Here is a 19,504-nt window from a genome sequence, read left to right as displayed (position 1 = left end):
TTTTGCTTTACTCATGGTTTCATTTAGTGTCTCTCTTCTTATTTTTTCTTCCATGCTGTCCCCAGTTTCAAATTATCCCAATTATGGGATTTTAAGTATATTTATAAATTAAAATATTTTGGGGACAAAAAGAGTGAATATAAATAAAACAAAAAATGTCAACCAGTAATTCAAAGAAAAATAAAATACTGTGTTTTTGACAAGTTATAGTAAAATTAATTATTTTCAAAAATACAGCAAACATCTATTATTTATTAGGAACACAAGAGAAAGATAATGAGAAAACACTGAAATGTCTTACTTTATACAAGAGTTTTTACTTTTTAAAAGATAACTATAGGAAGCTGATGTAAGAGTTTTAAGTATACTGTCTTGTTGATTGTATACTTAAGTGATTTTTAAGTTTCCTAATTCTTCCCTGTATCTTCAAGATCTGATTCTACTATTGCTAGTGGTCAAATACTGACCACTAGCATTAACACTAGAAGAGGATGTACATTAAGGACAACAAAACATAATAGCATAATTCATATAACTAAAAGTAACTTATTGTTCTGATTCCTAAGGAGTTCTCTTTTGAGGTCATATAAATCTCTGACAAGGAAGCTAAGAGGCAGTGAAGAAATAAACCAAACCACTAGTATTATTAGTTGCTGGAATAACTTGGCAAATTAGTGAAAAATGGGATTTAAAAATACTCCCAATGGGAGAAGCCAAATTTTCTGTAGGTCAGGATAAATTGTCTTTTAACAAGTAAGTTAATCAGGTTTTCACAACTGAACTATGAGTGAAAAAAAAAAAAATCAACATCATTAATCTCCTTTCCATAATTTCTTTGTAACACTTTGCTGACACTTCACTTCTTATATAACTTGTATTACACTTATTCATCTACATGTTCCATCTCATACATAAATATTATGTTCTATTCAAGTATACAGATACATGCTTTCCTCTCTCACTCTGTATCACTAGAGTTTATTTGGAAGTGGATTTGAAAAATATATTGGACTCAAGATTTCAAAAAGAAATAATCACCCTGGTTTATGTTTTTTTTTTAAAAGAATAGTTACTATCCTATTAAAGATTTTAATTAATTAATTAATTAATTAATTTGACACAGAGAGAGAGACAGCAAGAGAGGGAACACAAGCAGGGGGAGTGGGAAAGGGAGAAGCAGGCTTCCCGCTGAGCAGGAAGCCCGATGCGGGGCTTGATCCCAAGACCCTGGGATCATGACCCGAGCCAAAGGCAGATGCTCAACGACAGCCACCCAGGCGACCCTCCCTGGTTTATGTTGAGGATAACCTTGGATTTTCCTAATTGCTAGGACAACAAAGAAATTTAGATGTGAGTCACAGAAGTTATGAATTGTTACAACTGAACTTATAAAAAACTAGAATTATAATTTAACCTGTATTCTTAGCCAGGAAACATTGTATGGCAAACCCCACATATAATACTGTTAATTCTTTTGGAATTATGGAATTATTGATTAGTTATTATTATTGGAGGCACTTCTTTTCAATGAAGCAATTTTACAACTTTAATAATGGGAGAGCATTCATAGCAAGCTCTTCAAATTTTAGCCCTTTATAAATCAATGGAATTTACAATGTTATCATTGACAACCTCCAAAATTCTGTTTTAGTTTAGAAATATCCACAGCAAGATACTTGGCTAGCTGTGGAGAACAAAATTACTAACAACAAAGCCGTTAAATGAACACACAAAGATAAATTATACAGCCTAGATTACATCCAATAAAATGAATTCAGACTTCCTTTGGCGAAGCAATTGGTTCAGTCAACATGCTTCTTTTCTCCTTTGTAGTGTTTGTATTTAGTGTTTGTGGTTTAAATCAAGGAATTGATTTCCCCCCAAATCTTATTCAAGGTCAAATTAAACAGATGTGATAGGAGTTGAAGTTTGTTACTCGGAGGATAGATAAGATCAATAACATTGATTTTACCATTGAACAGTAATCTGTTTTATTAAGAGGAGTTTAAAACAATGTTTCTATTTGCATTTTTGTTTCAAATGCCTAGCACTGAAAAGCATTCACTGAATTTAACCTAGCTTTTAGGGATAAGGGCAGTAACAACACCTTCTTCTGGTTTCACAGTATTTGCTTAATTTTTCAGAACTTTAATGGCAAAGTAAATCCATTTAATTTGACAAATCTATACATGTATCCAGGTCATTGAATAAAGGCTGTAAGGGCAAAGCAAATTTTTAATGGATTATTGTGGTGGCTTGACACAGGGCTTCAGGATACCCTTCCTATTGAATGATTTAATGACATTAATCCATCAGGCTCTTTCACACATAGGTTTATACACATGTATACCTATTGTTTAGCAAAAACAGTCTGTAACTTGGAAAAGTGAGGAAAATATCAACAGCGGTATTTGTAGGTGATAACTGAGGATCAGGAACAGACTGAGCTCACTTGTAGCAGCTCAGCATAATAACCCTCAATCCTGTGCCAGTTTGGTCAGGTTATAATCCTCTGCAGGGAATATTTCTACCTGCATGCTTGTCCCAGCAAGACCCAGAATCTTCCAGGACTTGGCACTTCAGCCCCTGCTGTTATTGCCAGAGAATTTTAATACACTGCACATTAACTTCCTGTGTTACATTGTTTCCATATTTCTATTAAAATAGTGGTTTGGGGCTACCTATTAAGGATGTGGAATAGTTTCTCAATTTATTCAAGTCTTCTGGCATATATTTTCTAATGTTTCAGAATTTCAAACTATATAATAAAATGAAGTATGGGGCAAAATATCCTTAATGTCTGGAACCCTGGCCACGTAAAAACAACTCCTAATGGGATTATTATTTATCCCCTGAAGTTTTCCATACATCAGGTACATTATTATCATTTCCCTGAAACACTAGGAAGGATCTCAAATTTTTAAGAGAAAATAATACTCTCCCAGATTTATTGAGTGCTTACACTATTATTTTTTTTATTAAATCCTTTCAATAAACTTTGAAAACTAAGGCCAGAATCGGTTAAGGAGCATGCTTAAGGTCACACATAATATTGAAGCACCTGGCCTAGTATTTGGAAATTACCAGGCCGTTTTTATACCAATGCAAAACTGACTGGTTTGACTTTCCATGTTTCACATGGCTAAGAAGATTTGAATTCTAAAAGATTTATGCTGTCTATATCTCAAAAGATAAAAGTATTTCTTTTCCCCCTTAAAGGAATACGTTTTTGGAACTGATTTATTAATTTTCTCGAAGAATTGATTAGTTCAGTTATGCCCTGACATGTTTTCGTTTATATTTCTCACAGGGCACGTATAATATGCCAACTCTCTGGTTCTTTGTCCTCCCCTCTAGCAAATCGTTTGCCTTGTTATTACACTATTTGTAACCACAGTGAGATACTGATGATTTTTCTACTTATCATAACACTCATCCTATCCCAAGGCTCTCTCTTGGAAGTAAATGGCTTATTCATTTAACCATTAAAAGATGTAATAAGTTTGGCCTCAGTATTTTTGATATAGTATTTTCTAGGGGAAATGAAAGGCAGATCATAGAAGGCTAGAGCCCAATTAAACTCGATTGGCAGACTTGATAGCCTACGGGTACATAGGAGGTCATGGATGACCTGCACTGCTAGGACTTCATCTACTGTCATTATTGATCAGCCAGGCCCAGAGCAAGCATTCCTTTCACAGCCTCACTAGCTTAATAAAAGGAGGGAGGGCTACTGTAAAACTGAAAGTGGGTACCACATAGAAATATTTCTACAGAATTTATAGATCCCAGGTACAAGACTCCGGCACAGTTACAACTTTATCAGCGGCTGACATTCAAAACAAACAAATCTTACTCTTGAGGACAGGTGTGACAAACATCAAAATGCTTCATTTCATGAAGCAAGTGAAGCCCGAGCCAATCCCCTGCACGGTTGACCACAGGATTTACTGTTCTCATTCTAAAGCCCTTACTTTTTGGGTCCTACTTGGCCCACATTGACCCGCACACAGATGACTTTTCTTGTCTGCATGCCAACAGAGCAAGAGGCCTCCCCATTCCAAGTTGTGGTTGTGTTGAAGGATGATACTGAAGTGTCCTCGATGCACTGGCCCCAGGGACCAGTTTGCCAGTGGTACACAGTACAGGGATGCTCGTTACAGCTGCGCACCTCTTGCAAAGCACTGCTATTTGGACATTGAGCTCCACCTGTAAAAATGGACAACGTAAGAGGGTTAGATATGGTGCCAACAGGAAACTTACCATTCTTTCCTCTTTGGAATTAACAATAACAATGATACCTGCCATGTGGTAGCACATACCGTGTGACCAGCACACTGCTAGGAAGGCAAATTACATATTTATCTTACATCTTTTGGCACCCTCCGGCTTAAAATTTAAGCTATGTAGTATACATATTTGTTTTGGGGGACTATGGAGGACCTCAAAGACAGAGGCCATTATCCTCCAAAGAAGTAGAAAATGAGGTACAAATGGAGCCTAGGGATTGCTCACTAATGGAAACATGGGGATTGAGATTCTGTGGATGGAGAAAACCCAGTGCGTTTTCAAATGTTAGCCCCCAAATTGAAAATCTTAAATACATGGTTTGAAGTAAGGCATATTTTAATGTATTAGGCTTTAGGGTGATTAGAAACAGGGGTTTAAAATCAACTGATGCTGTCTGATTTTCCACAGTGCTACTGGAAAAGCCATGTAGTAACGATAATACCATGTTTCTTCCAATCTAGGATGTCATTGGCCGTTAAGATATATTATCATTTTGTGTGTCAAAGAAAGAGCAATGGCTACAAGTTAAACTGTGATACACTGCTTCCTTATCAATCATAATTTTTACTGTATGCTTACTGAAATAGATTTGTAGGATTTATTTACATGGTTTTAAAAAAATATATGACTCAATTGCACACATTAAAAGGGAAGACATTCCTAAATCTCCTTTACATTCAGAGTCTGAATCTTCTGAGCCACTTTTTAACCCACACTCATCAAAGTTTGCCCTCCTATACAGAGTCTTCCCTCTGGTATCAAAAGTGTTGATGATGCAGGATTTTTTTTTTTTTTAATGCTCCCTATTGTCTCTGGGGCTTTCTTCCAGGACACTGGTACCCATGTCTGAGTTTTGTGCTGGTGCATTCTTAATTGCACCAGAAGATGTCAACAAAAGACTTCAGCAAGCAACTGAGGACTGTTTCTTAGCTGTTTTTGTTTATTTTTGGCAGAAATATCATGGACTCGCTATTGCCACCAGGAACAGGTACTAGCAATGGCAGCGAAGTTATTGCTGTCTGGCTGCCGTGGCTTTAAGACGCATCTATTGTAAGATGCAATAACTACAGAGATGATAAAAGGTAAAAGGGACGCGTCTTTTAATCAATAGAATATGGTGTGAAGTTGTCATTATGGAACCATTTTTTATGTGCTAGCCCTTATAAGTACTTTGTAGGGGGGACCTCGTTTTGCACCCCAAACTGCCTTACAAGTTAAAAATGATAAAGTGGATGAGCCAATACAACTTAGATGATGTAATGGTAATAGCTCAGAATTTATGGAGCCCAGTTTCTTACCACTATGCTATTTATAATGCCAATTACAAAAATAAAAAGCTTTATAGTGTTTAAAACTGAGTAGGAGGAATTTATAGTTTATTTTATTGATAATTTAATCTATTTGAATTTATGTAGCCTTTGGATTTAATCTGTTTGAACCTAGTAGCCTCTTCAATTTAAGAACAGAAAATACTTGGTTGTTGGGGCACCTGCGTGCCTGTCAGTTGGGTGGCTGACTCTTGATTCTGGCTCAGGTCATGATCTTGGGGTCCATGATCTTGGAGCCCTGAGTCAGCCTCCATGCTCATCAGGGAGTCTGCCTGAGGGTTCTTTCTCTCTCCCTCTGCCCTTCCCTCTACTTTCTCTCTCTCTCAAATAAATAAAATCTAAAAGAAAAAAAAAAAGAAAAAAAGAAAATACCTGGTTGTTAAATAAGAAAAGGTGATTCAATAGCTAGTTATCCTCACATGGAAGATGGCCCCAAAATTTGAGATACGGGTAAAAGTCATAAACAAAACCATACCCTGAGATGATCTTTATTTATTGCTTCACTTATGATCAAGTACATCCCTCTAATTCAGCAAATAAATTGGTAGGCAGTGTCTATGAGAATTTAACTGCAATTCAGAATCATTTATACAGTGTTGAACATGGGATCAACATCAGAATAACCTGCATTAAGCAGCATTTCATTAAAGTCCCCTGCTTCATGATGGTGAAAACATCTGTCACAGATGATAGCCTGCCTTCCATCACACAGCTCAGTGACCCTGGCAGCCTCTGAAAAGTTTAGGATTTGACTAGGAATGGATTCTAAAGCATACTAATTGGATCGGGGAGAAGTAAATGAGCACTCTTATAACCCATTCCCTGAGGCTCTAGATTCATCCAATCTTAAGACAAACACCTAATTACAGACATTAAATATATACATTTTATGTAACCATTTTAACTATACCTTTATATTTATTAGTAAAATTATTGGTCTTTTACGAAAAAAGCATTTATTTACCTCATTTTCACTGTGGGCGTATGTATACTGTTTAAACTGTGATTCTAAAACTCTTGAATTGTTTTTGACGTTGGAATTGACTCGTTGGTTTTGCAAGATCTGGTAGGAGAAAAACTTCTACAACATCAGCGTAACGTGTCAAGGAACAGCAAGATGTCTGTTAAGTTTACAGACATAAAGGCTATTTCTTTTCTTGCCCCAATCCGCATTAAAGCCACATCAGCAGTTTTGGTCTGATGTCAAGATACTCGTGCAGATAAGCCCCAGTGTGGTCTTAATTATAACAACGATATGGCAATTTTGAAAGCATGGCTTGGGGTAATCAGTCATTGCAGCATCATCCTGTTGTTTTGGGAATAATTTTACGGTAGAAAAATTGATAGATATAATATTGAATTTATTTATTATTTATGGGAAGATCTAATTCCAGACATGTGGGAATATTTCCATAGTACTGGGGAAATTATAAAATGTCACCTATGACAAAATTAGTAATAAATGGTATTTTAAAAAAATCCTCGGACACATAAAAATATATGCTTCATGCTAATGTGACTATATAGGCTTTCTATCATTCCATCAAGTGGAAAGACTTTATAATACTTCGATGAAATTCTACTGTATAAATAAATGTCCCTGCTTATATAAAAATACCAACTATTATATGTGAAACTTCTCTTATAAAAATGAAAAAGTGACTTTTCCTTTCCACATCAAGCCTATAAAAGCTGTGTTAACATACATTTGAACAGAGCTGTGGTGTTTCTGGTTCTGGCATTGAAGTCGTTATAATTTAAACGGCAGATTGAAAAGATAAAAGAACCTTTTTCAAAACATTAATTGGATACATTTATATTGAGTTCTATAGTATGCAATGTTTATGTCCAATACTTCAAGAGACAGATACCCACAGGGGTTAGAAATAGTTTTTGCTGCTCTCAAGGATCTTCTAAGGCAGTGAGGAAAAGTAGTAGGGTGGGCAAGCATACAAATGGGTATAATTTTAGGTGGAATACAGTAATCACATTAAAAGAGGTAGCATAATTGAGATTCAAAAGTGTAAGTTTCCATTAGTTTTGGGGCGACTGAAAAATGCCTCAGTAGGAGGCACTGAGGTGAGTTTCGAAGGAGTAGGATTTTGACAAGCAGCATTCTGGGAAGGGAGAGAAAAAGGGAACATTTTACTTAAGCAGAGGAACAAATAAAAGCTAAGGCATGCAGGCAGGTATGACGTTGGGAACTAGCAATATTGATGCAGTCCACTGGAGTACCAAGTTCACACAGAGAAGTAACAGGCAATAAGGAAAAGAAAGTGGACGGGCTCATGCTAAGGAGTGGCTATTAGCGTACTGTGAATTACAGCTTTAAAATGCTTGTAATTCTGCCTGCTTATTGCAGCCCGGATCCCTTTGACAGCAGACCACCCCTGGGCAAAAAGCACACGGGCGATGGCATGATTTCGGCGAACGGAAGGGAAGAACGTTAGCCACACAGAACCTCAGAAGATTCTGCTGTAGCCCACCATCCTTAATCCCCGCCTCCCCTCCCACCCCCGCCTTTGTTTTCCCTGGCAGAGAGAGGAAGAAGACATTCCACTGTGAAGTCCGCATAAATCTTGTGTGGTGGTTGTGGTTATGCAAGGACAGACTGAAACAGAACTCCTTTTTCAAAGTCAAGAATGGGAGGACAGGAAGTGACAGTACTTTTACTTGGAAGGCAGAATTCCGTGCATATATACATAGATAGTGGATTCTGGATTCTTCAAATTCATCCAGGAATAAAAGTGCTCCTTGGCTCTTAGGATTAAAACCCTTTAGCTGTGAAAACCCAACGTTAAGATAATTCCTCTCCTCAATGTTTTATACTTTAAAATATAATTTTTGAAGACTGCTAATTATTTGAGAAAAAATTGGCATAATTCTATTTCAGTTTGCATCTATTTCTGTATTTATAAAGCAGGTGTAAAGATGCACTAACATTTGGCTGATGAAGTTATAATATCAGGTCATTTTGAACTTTCAAAAAAAAATCCTCTCATTTCTTGCCCTGTAAGGATAATTAACTATGTAATGAAGTTGTTATTATACTCAGTGGAAAACATTTTGAAAATCATTTTTTCTTTTTAAACATGGTTTCAAAAAATTCAGAAGGCTTTAAATCTAACACCAATTTTTAAATTTCTTATTCAAATTCAACATACTATGTTTTATATTAAATTTATGCCAGGCTGAAGTGTTAAAAGATTGCTTCCTTCCAGATCTTCCCAACACAATTTTTTTTTTTTTTTTTCAGGGCAAATAACATCTGCACCTTTATCCCCACACTGGGTGGTTAGGCCTGAGACACTAACGAATCATTCTATAAAACCCAAAGGAAACAAGGAGCAAGTGCAAGTCCAGGGAATAGGTCAAGGTCACACAGAAAGGTCACTGTTATGAAAATGCTCCTGGTCATACACTTCAGCCACCACTTTGCGGCCAGCAAACCAGCACGTGTTGAGGGCCTGGATGGTCTTGTGAGTCTCAGAGGCTATGGAAAACTGCACAAAAATCTTGACATGAACTCTGCATCCTCCTCCTCGAATAATTTTAAAGTAGCTTTTGGGACCCACGCTAGAGTTTACCCAAAACAAGGAAGATTTTTACCTCGAGGTATCATACAATGTTAAAAAGTGAAATACCAATTTTATATAACTACACACACACACACTCTTTTGTTTTTTTAAGTTGAAAAGAAATATTTTTACTTTCTTCAGTATATTAACTATCTCTAGTTGCTACCATTTGTATTTGCTTTCCAAATGACATTTGGATAAGAATCATTTTGTGATAACTTTTGTGTATTGCTAATAATAGGTTATAAAGTGTTCCTCAAGACTGCATGAAAAGCAATTATATTCAAATTGTTTTTATTAATTTTTTATGTTTTAATTTTGAACCAAGCTCAAAATTACAAGAAAACTGAAAGTATATTATCAATATTTTCCTCCCTGGATCATTTGGACAAAGTTGTTGAAATGATGCCCCACTACCCTAAATACTTAAGTGTTTATTTCCTATAGTCAAGGGCATTTTCCTACACATAAACGCATTCAATATTCAAGATCAGGAAATTAGGAAACAAACAATGATACATTATTACCATCTAATCCTCATACCTATTCAAATTTTCCAACTGTCCCAAAATAACCTTTTTATAGTGAAAGACTCTAGTTCAGAATCAGGTGTTACATTTAAACATCATGTTTTGGTAATCTCCTTCAATCTGGAATAGTTCCTCAATCTTTCTTTAATTTTCATGATTAAGTGCTCCTTGGCTCTTTGGGATATTAAAGACCAGTTACTATTTTTCAATGTTTTTCAATTAGGATGTTTCCTCATGATTACATTCTACAATATGCATCTTTGACAGGGATGTCACAGACTTGATGCCAGTTTATCATTGCATCACACCAGGAACACATAATTTTTATTTGCTCCATTACCAACAATTTAAATTTTGATCCTTGGATTAAGGTGGTGTCTGTCTAACTTCTCCATGAGAGAGATACTCGAGACTAAATAAAACGCTCTTGGTTAGATGTTCAATTAATACATCTATTTATATCAAATATGGATCCATGGTTTCCTATTTTATGTAATGGGTTATAATCTGTCATTAATATTATTTTGGCATTTTTATTGTGGGCTCTGATAACCCACTCTGAACCACTGAAGCCCCCCCCACCTGCTGAGACAGATGCTCAACTGCTTGACTCCACCTAATGACTTTTTAGATAAAATCATTCAGGAGCAGAGAGCAAGAGCCTAGAAAGAAAGGGAAGGGAAGGAAAGGGAAAGGAAGAGAAAGAACTACAGTATGGGGAAGAGGATGTGTTATCTGTATCCTATCATTCGTGTAGTAGGAACAAAGAAATAATCGATAAAAGTCATAACATTTCAACAATGGAGAAGCTTGGTTTATCTCCTGAATTGGGGGCATAGAGAATATTCCTTTATCATATATCTACGGATGTAGACAGAGACAGATGGAGACACACACATGGCAGACACCCGTACCATAAGAAGACTAAGTAAATCAGGGGTAAGACCAGGAGCTAGCACTCCTCTTTCTCCAGCACACTAGGATTATATTTTCCCCACCCCACGCCATGACTGAAGTCAGGTTCAACTTCAAGCCATGAGTGTATGATTTGCTTTGCCAATGAAATGTCAGTAGAAAGGACATAAGTCACTCCTGTATGGAAGAACTTAATGCTGAGGCTTTGAAATCAGCAGACAGACCCTCCAACTACCTTCTTCCACTGGCATTGGGGGGTAGGTCTTCGTATGCAGGGGCATGCTGAGACATTTCGTGGAGGGCAGACTGCCTTGGAAAGTTACCCAACACCATGGCAAAATTCCCATAAGGAAGGAATAATTTTTCCTTTAAGATTTTGAGCTTCTGAGCTGTTTGTTACTACAAAACAACTCGATCTGCTCTTATTAATACAAGAGGCTATATAATGTTCAGTATAATGTTCAACAGTGAAGTTATGACTGAGATAAATAAAAGTTAATCTTTTATTTTGTGAAGCAGCATTGATTTTGTAAGTCCAGATTAATACTTTGCACATGGATTTGTAACTTATTTCACCAGAAAACTGTATGTCTAAACACTCAATATGTAATTTTAATAATGTGACCTTTTCCCTTAAGGTTATCACAGTAATTTCCTGATTTAGAAAATTTAGAACATGTTTGACACATACAAAACATTAATTCTTGGGGAAAAATAGAAAGACCTACTTTTGTGTAGAATTATAAAGTGTTATCTAATCAGCAGGGAAGCAAATTTTAAAACTTCCTGCAAACAAAGTTTTTAAGTAATTTTAAAAATAGCTCAAAATTGGGAGACTTATTTTGTGGAAGATAAAATGTTCCAGTGTCCAGCGAATAATAGGTACTAAATAGTGTTTGAAGGGCAGATTCCTCTTTAAGTATCTCATATAATAATACCAGTTTTTGTAACTGTTATTAACAGAGACAAGCAGCATCAGATTCTCCCCTGACAGCTTCCTGTATGGTTTCCCTTTAAAATTATGTTTTGAATTCATGCCTTTATGATTTACTATATAAACATCTATAATTTTCCAGCACGGCCTGCTTATGATGCAGCTACTAGACTTAATTAAAAATTATTGAAGTCTCACCCTTTCAAACTAAGTGGATGATACATATCAAAGAGCAATCATAAATTTCTGCCTTTAAAGCATTTCATGACCTTTCAGTGTGAAGCATCATGTCTATAGAAATAATGATCTGGTGAGTTCTGCAAGCATGGCAAAATCTCTGCCATGTGACTCACGGGGCGAAAAGTCACTCATTACTAGTCACACAGCAAGTGTCTGCAGAGTATAATAGATTTATAGGAAGCAGGGTGACCACAGATCTAATTTTAATGAAGTCCAAGACATAATCTGAGCTGATAGAGTTTGAAGTCTGAATATAATCCATACAAGGTTAGAGTTATTGTTTGATAAGATGAGGAATGTAACTTTCTAAAAGGTTCTATTTTTTTTTATTTGGTTTCAGGATACACTTTTTTGGGGGTAGCAAATGGTTAAATTTATAAGGTGACCAGAAAAAGGTTTATAGACACTTTAAAGAAAATTCTAAATTTTTCTATAGGTTGACTGTGTCAAGTTTGCTAAATTTTTCTCTCTGTCTTCAGACCAAGGGGGTTACATTTTTGCATAGCTATTATATTCACAGATGGCAAGTTTGACCAAATAAAAACGCTATCAGGTTTCTATCACTAAAATGTTTCATAAACAGAAAAATAAAACTGGCAGCTTAAAAATTCCTCCACAATGTCTTATTTGGGGATATACACAAAGAAACACATGCATTTTACAAATAGAAATCATTATTTATTCGTGCTAAATGTGAATGAGAAGTCATTCAGCTTGATAACGTTTAAATAATATACACCTATACTCTTGAGAAAGAACATTAAGTGATAGAACTTGATGACTTCTCTGTTTTTCTTACTCCTGTGTTATCCTCAAGAATGACAAGATTATGTATGACATCATATCACCGAGTCACACAGAGGCCAAATTAGCATTTGGATGTAAGCTTGAGAGATAATTACCAAGAGCCTTACATTTCTCGACAATAAAGCTTACACAAGTGAGGTATGACTATATGGCAAAGCATGGTTTATTCCCCCACTAGGATGAGGTGATTAAGGAGCAGTATACTTGAAAAATGAACACAACCTACATATGAGACTTCTGGATCTCAGAGCCTATGTTCAGAAACACAAATGGCAGAAAATCCATGTAATTTTCAGTCAAGTAATAGTCATGCTGGTGTTGCTTTAAAAACGAAACAAAACACTTTTATTATTGAACATATATGCCTATTTATGAGAAGGCAGAATGTGATTTCAAAGGGAAAAACTGACTACTGCAATAGTGAAAAAATAATCACACCTGACATGTGGAATTTTGGGAGTCATTTTCATACTGTTTCACAGGTTTAGCATTCAAACTGGAAAGCAATTCTTAGGAGAGAGGAAAGGCAAAGTAAGTTTACTTTTAAAAGTGTTTCCTCTTTTATTAAAGATCTATTTTCAAGGTTAATTTTGGGGACCAGAAGTTGCTCCATAGGTCAACAGACATTAAATTTCCTTGGATTGCTGGGATTCTGGGAGTAGATTTTTTGTACAGCATCACCTTAACCCCAGAAGACCAGAAAGAAAAAAAAAAAAAAAAAAAAGCCTGCCAACATCTGAAAGGAATCTAAATCCCCTTCTGAAGCTGGTGACCAATCTTACCTTCCTCACCGGCATAGGCCAGAATGGACCGTGCCCGGATCTGTTTCCCTTCTGTGGTTTTCCCCGAGCAGGTGTGTGAGCAGGAGGACCACGCAGACCACATGCTGAGCACACAGTCCTTTGGGCACGGGGCGTAACAGGCAACAGGGATGGGGAAGATGGCATCTCTGCACAGCTGTCTGTCAACTTCTTCTCCTGGGGAAGACAGCATCACGAACAATCCATCATTTTTAAATAAATGTAGAATGAGCGATTATAACCAGATGGGCACCAAAATACATTAGGTTATTTTGTTCTTAGTTAAAAACAAAGCCAAAACAAAGCCCACTACAGCCAGATGTTAAAAGAACACGAGGAATAAATATATATCCTTAAGTGAAGGTTCTTTTATTATCAGAAGCTTAGGTGTGTAGATCAAGCACAGTGCTGAAAGTATTTTTTACTACAGATAGTTGCCCAGTTAGTGACTTTTATATTTATAATATTAACCTTGCAATAAGGAGTATCAATGAATTATGTTCCCCTTTTTATTGCATTATTGGAAATGTATCATTTACATCATCTTTTACAAATAACACCTCTATCCATAGCATGCACTGTATGTTTTCATGAACCAACTCAGGTATCTCTGCAAACTCTCTGTGTCTCCCAGAGAATTTATTTTTGTATGACTGGCAACCTTTTTTCTTTCACAAACAATTACTCTGTTCGTTGGAAATAGCCAAGATATGTAAACGATAGGCTAACAATATAAAACTACTGTTTAAGGGGTCCCACTGGGAGAGGGGGAGAAAAATGACAAGGTAAGCAAATGGCAGAAGATGGTGTCACTCCAGCGCTTAAAACTCTTCAGTAGTTTCCTGTTGCTCTTAAGATAGAGATAAGAGTTCTTAAATGTTTACAAGACCTTAAATGACTTGGCTCTGGTTTCTCTTCCCAGCTTCATCTCAGTCCACTCCCTCCCTTGCCCGGAGAGCTCTAGAAATTGGCATTGCTTGAGTATTTGTTGAATGAATACGATGAGATTATACAAAAGGCCAATGAGCAAAAAAACGTCTTTGTGGTTAATGAATGCCAAAGATAACTAAAAGGATTACAAATAAATGACCAAAATAGAATATGAAATGAACTCTATGGTTTCGCTGGTTAATGTAGGGTGCCAATGACGTCAGTGTAACCGAGCAAAACAATACACACACAAGCAAAAGTGGATCTACTATTTTGCCACAAAACATGACCATAATTCTGCAAAAATATATCACAGATGTGTGCCTTGGGCCATTACACTTTCAGGTGAGAAAGAGTGACTAATTATGCTGCTCTTCATTGCTATTAGAAAAACAACTCAGAGATGTTTTTCACTGACGGAAGGCTAGGAGCATTGTGTTAATGTCCTTTATTCATATATTTGAAAAACAAGACAGAAAATCAGAAGTCAATTGGAAATGCTCTAACAGGTTAATAGCTACTAGTTTGCAGGGCCTTAAATCATTAGACACAATCAGAAGTCAAGTGGAACATTAATAAGCCACCAGTTTGCAAGGCTTTAAATGATTAGATTTGCTCTCTAGTCAGTAAGACTCACTGAACTGACAATGGACTCATCATTATATCATTCAATCTTTAGTTACTGTGATCTGTGGGATCTCTTTAATTCTGCTTTTATTGGCTTTAGGGTTTGGCTTACAACCCAGTAAAACAATATGAAGATAGATTGTAGAAGGTAGAGTACAAAAATCATTATAGTACAAGGTATTTAATATTTTACAATTTACATAATAATGATGACTCCTTTTCCTACTAAACTTTTTTCTGAGTGCAAGAGGGGACTTGCATATGTCTTATTTTCTTCATTGCTACTTTTAATGTTCTATCTACTCTCTTTCACTTGCGTTTCTAACGTCCTGTGAAAAGTAAGGCAAGTTTGCGGCTATAGCCTATAATCAACCAGGAATTACAGTTTTATTTCTTCTCATAGTTACTTAATCATTTCTACTCAGAAAAATTTAATTCATTCTGCAGCAAATGAAAGTGTGCTACATGGGTGCTATTATAAAATTGTTTTTCATAGCATAAGTGGCCTATTTCTCTTTCTTGTAGTGTAAAGTTAAGGGATGTACAATTTCAACCTTTCTTGCTTTAGTTCTTCTTTTTTTTTTTTTTCAACCTGTGTCCCACACCTTATGTTAGCTCTTTTCATTCGTCTTGTTCTGCTTAGCCAGGCGTATTTTCCTGTAAACACCTTCCTTCTAGCATACATCTTAACCCTCTGTGGAGCTATTAAAACCCACCTTGGATCCAACCTCTAAATTCCCTTAGATTTCAGCCCTTACTGCACTCCTCCCGACTTTGCCAGGTAAGCCCCTGCCCCTCATTGCTCCTGATTGCTCATCATTGTCTTGCATCCAAATAATGGCATTCTGTTCTAGCCACAGCGCTTTTTCCCCCCTTTCTCCTACACACTGATCTCATCACTGCCTCAGGGACTTGGCATTCTCTCTTCATTTTGTTTAAAAATTTTAGATCTCATGACAGACTACTTTTCAATATTCAGGCTTCAGTTCAATTGTCTCCTTTCTAGAGGAAGCTTCATTGGCCATATACAATCTCACAGTAACTGCATTTTATTTTCATTATAGCTTTAATCACCACTGGAAACTATTTTAATGAACTGTTTACAAGTTTACCTTCTAACCCTACCACTAGATTAAAAACCCAATGAGGGCATGATCTTTATTTCTCTTGTTATTTTATATTTAAAGCCTAAAACAGTGCCTGGTACATAATACAGGCACTAAATAATAAATACAGATACCAAATAATCTTTTGCTAAATGAACAAATGAATTGATTAATTTTAACCTGTTGTATCAGGGAACAGAATGCTGGATTAGACAAATATGGATTTAAGTACAGTATTTCTTAAACTGCCATGCACTCCAGTGCTCTAGGACTTTGTTAATGTATATTCAGTGGGCAGGCAGCATAGGCACCCCCTGGAGTTTGCTAGAAATGCAGTCTCCCAGATCGCATCCACTAAATCATTATTTGCATTTTATAAAGATCCCCAGGTGATCTGTGTGCACATAAAAATCTGAGAAACATTGCTCTAGAATTTTTCTGCCTTTCTTCTCTTGTGTTTTGAATAGGACCAGACTGCTTCTTGAATGAGTAGCTACAGATTCATCTGGATTTCATACCTAACATCAGTTGTTTCTCTGTGGGACTTCCCTCTAGACTTCTCTTTAAACAGGGTATACTTAGACAAAAACATTCAATGAGTAGTTACTGATTGCCCATCTTTTGTCAAGCACTGTGCTATGAATATTGCATACATCATCTCAGCTAATTGTCACCACATTTTTTTTTGAGGTATAATTGACGTATAACATTATATTAGTTTCAGGTGTACAATGTAATGCTTTGATATTTGTATATATTGTGAAATAATCATAATGAGTCTAACATCTGTCTCCATATACACTTATAATTTTTTAAGTGATAAAGACTTTTAAAATCTACTCTCTTAGCAACTTTCAAATATGCATTACAGAATTATCAACTAGAGTCTCCATGCTGTACATTACATCCCCATGACTCATTTATTTTATAACTGGAAGTTTGTACCTTTCACAACAACCTTCTGACATGGGCTAACATCTAATTTTTACTTTAAAGGAAACTGAAGCACAACAAGTTTACTGTCTCAACGAGCAGAAGTTTAACTAAGGAAGCAGAGATTTGAACTTAGTTTTAACCAATTCCCAATCTACTTTTAACTGGCATGGTGGTAGGGAAAACTCGGGATGCCAAGAGAGTTAATAATGGATGAGACTTTGTCTACAAAGAAGTCCAGAAACTGGCACTCCTAGTTATTTCTCGGCACAGTGAAGCATAGTGGCGGCCATATACTGTCTCAAATACAAAGAGTAGGCATGTTGACATGTCCAAGGTTACATATTTTTGCTTATAGCCACTGGAAAAAAACGGCAATGGATCTATGAAAATATGAAACTGTTTAGATCTTTGACTTTGCTTTCAGTGGGTGCTTTAATCAACTCAACTCATTGACCACTAACTGGAACCCTTAGGCAGTGTGCTCTTTTAAGCTAAATGTCCAGGAGCACTCCAGGCACAAGTCATCAGGGAAACATTAGGGGAGAAAGAAACGCTGGGTTTATGGCTATCACAGGTAATTCCATAATTTGTGATTTTCAACCATTTCCTATGAGTGCAACTTCTATCTTATTTTTAATATAAAAAGTGACCCTGGAAATAAAGTCTTTACCTAAAAGTGCTTTAGAAAATAATTTCATCTGTCTTCTTCACATTAAAACTTGTTTTTGATTGATAAACACTATTTTAATTAGATAAGAACTGTTTTGCATGACATTATTTCAGAGAATGTATGGTAGTAAATTAAACATGTACATATCCAAATATCAGGTTAATTTATAGTCTTTCCATATCGAGGAATGAAAATTTTGCTGCTGAGCATTTTGGAAATTCCATTTTTCCATATCTATTACCCTACTGTTAGGACACTTTCAACTACCATATGTCCCCCATTATAGAATCTTTTGAGACTTGGATTATCTGTATGTGCATCCAAATAAATCTGGGCAGATAAATCTGATTATCATTATTTTGAATGATGTGGTTCTACAGCTCCTTTAGGTGCAGACCAATGCAACCTGTTTTTCTTTCTTTAGTCTTTCTGAGGACAATTTCTTAGCTCGATCCTGGACATGATGTCATAAGCGTTTAGAATCTGCACACTTGCCATTGTATATTAAATATACTATATTTTTTTGGCATACACATTCCAACATAAAATTTTCAAAGGACTGCTTTATATTTATATGACTTGTATTTTCCCCCCATAAAGCTCTAGGCCTCTTAAGCAAACCTACAAAAATGTACATTTTACATGAAACATGTAACACAGAAAGAAATGAATGAACCATTGTCTACATATTACAACTTCTGTCTTACTGTGAAGCCTTAACTAAAGCATATCTGGCTTAAACTTGTGATACCCTATACAAAAGGTTGAGAAATAAAATGAAAATGCTTGGGTTTATTTATTTTTATGAACTCAAAATAAGATTTGAATGTTTAGGTTGGTGTCTTCCAATCTCTGTCTTCATAAATATAATTTTAAAAATACGTTTTTAATAATTCATCATTTAATCAATTTAAACATGTATTTTGACATCTTTAAAGTAAACCCCCAATTTCCTCCTGTTTGGTCTATTTCATGAACTTCACCAAACTCTTTCATGAACTCTTCCAAAATAGCTCCTTTCATTCTACTGTTTCCTATTATCAGGATAAGAGAATTGAACATCTGTTTGAAGTAATTACACTAAAAATTCATGACAATTTCCATAAAAATAAAACAAAATGAGAAGTGAGATCAGAGGATAGACTTCTTTTTCTTGGTAAAAGTATATGCTGAAAGTTTATTGCATTCATTGTACTGGAGCTTAAATGTAATATAAAAGATAAATCTTGGTTTATGAAGGTTTTTATAGTTTCAAGGTTTTTATAGCTTAGGAGAGGAGCAAAGAACACAACATTAATACAGTAAAAATATAATTGTATTTTAATGTCAGGGATATACATGCTTAGCCCTATTCCCTAAATGTTCCTTGCATTATTCTAATTTCTTTTTAATCATAGAAATGTGCAGATTGCTATGGGTGATTTTTAACAGTCAAAGTAGTACTATGTGCAATGTACCTCCAGAAGGCATCGAAGAATTGAAGTGCATCAATGTAATGGAATTGAGAGGGGGGTAAACAGAAAGGAGAAATTAAAGCAGAGAGAAACCAGATATAGAGCCGAGATTTTTAAAAAGCACACTATTTAGAAAACCTCTAGTATTATATATTTGGAACAGATTTCCCTTGCCAGACCTAAACAAACTCTATAGCAATCCTGAGAACTATTATTGAGTTGTTGATGTCTTTTGTATTCTTCAGAAACTGTCTTAAAATTTTATATTGACTCTGATAGCAGAAGTCACTTATATATTTACTTATTTATTGATAACCAATATAAATTCAAAAAAGAATTGAGATGGGAAAAGAACGAAG

At 35.7% G+C, this 19,504-nt stretch overlaps 1 protein-coding gene across 4 annotated transcripts in view; it reads right to left on the bottom strand.

Annotated features, from left to right (window-relative positions):
• THSD7A (thrombospondin type 1 domain containing 7A) overlaps positions 1-19,504 on the bottom strand; it is a 428,494-nt gene that overhangs the window by 86,266 nt on the left and 322,724 nt on the right. For all 4 annotated transcript variants that reach the window (XM_032402031.1, XM_032402029.1, XM_032402030.1 and 1 more), the window contains 2 exons: positions 13,405-13,599; positions 3,975-4,209 (listed from right to left, as the gene is read on the bottom strand). In XM_032402031.1, coding sequence (XP_032257922.1) covers positions 3,975-4,209; positions 13,405-13,599 — 430 coding nt within the window. The remainder of the gene's footprint in view (positions 1-3,974; positions 4,210-13,404; positions 13,600-19,504) is intronic.

The sequence above is a fragment of the Phoca vitulina genome, unplaced genomic scaffold (genome assembly GCF_004348235.1).
Source record: "Phoca vitulina isolate PV1807 unplaced genomic scaffold, GSC_HSeal_1.0 scaffold4, whole genome shotgun sequence".
Lineage (NCBI taxonomy): Eukaryota > Metazoa > Chordata > Mammalia > Carnivora > Phocidae > Phoca > Phoca vitulina.
This window is presented reverse-complemented; position numbering and strand designations above follow the sequence as displayed.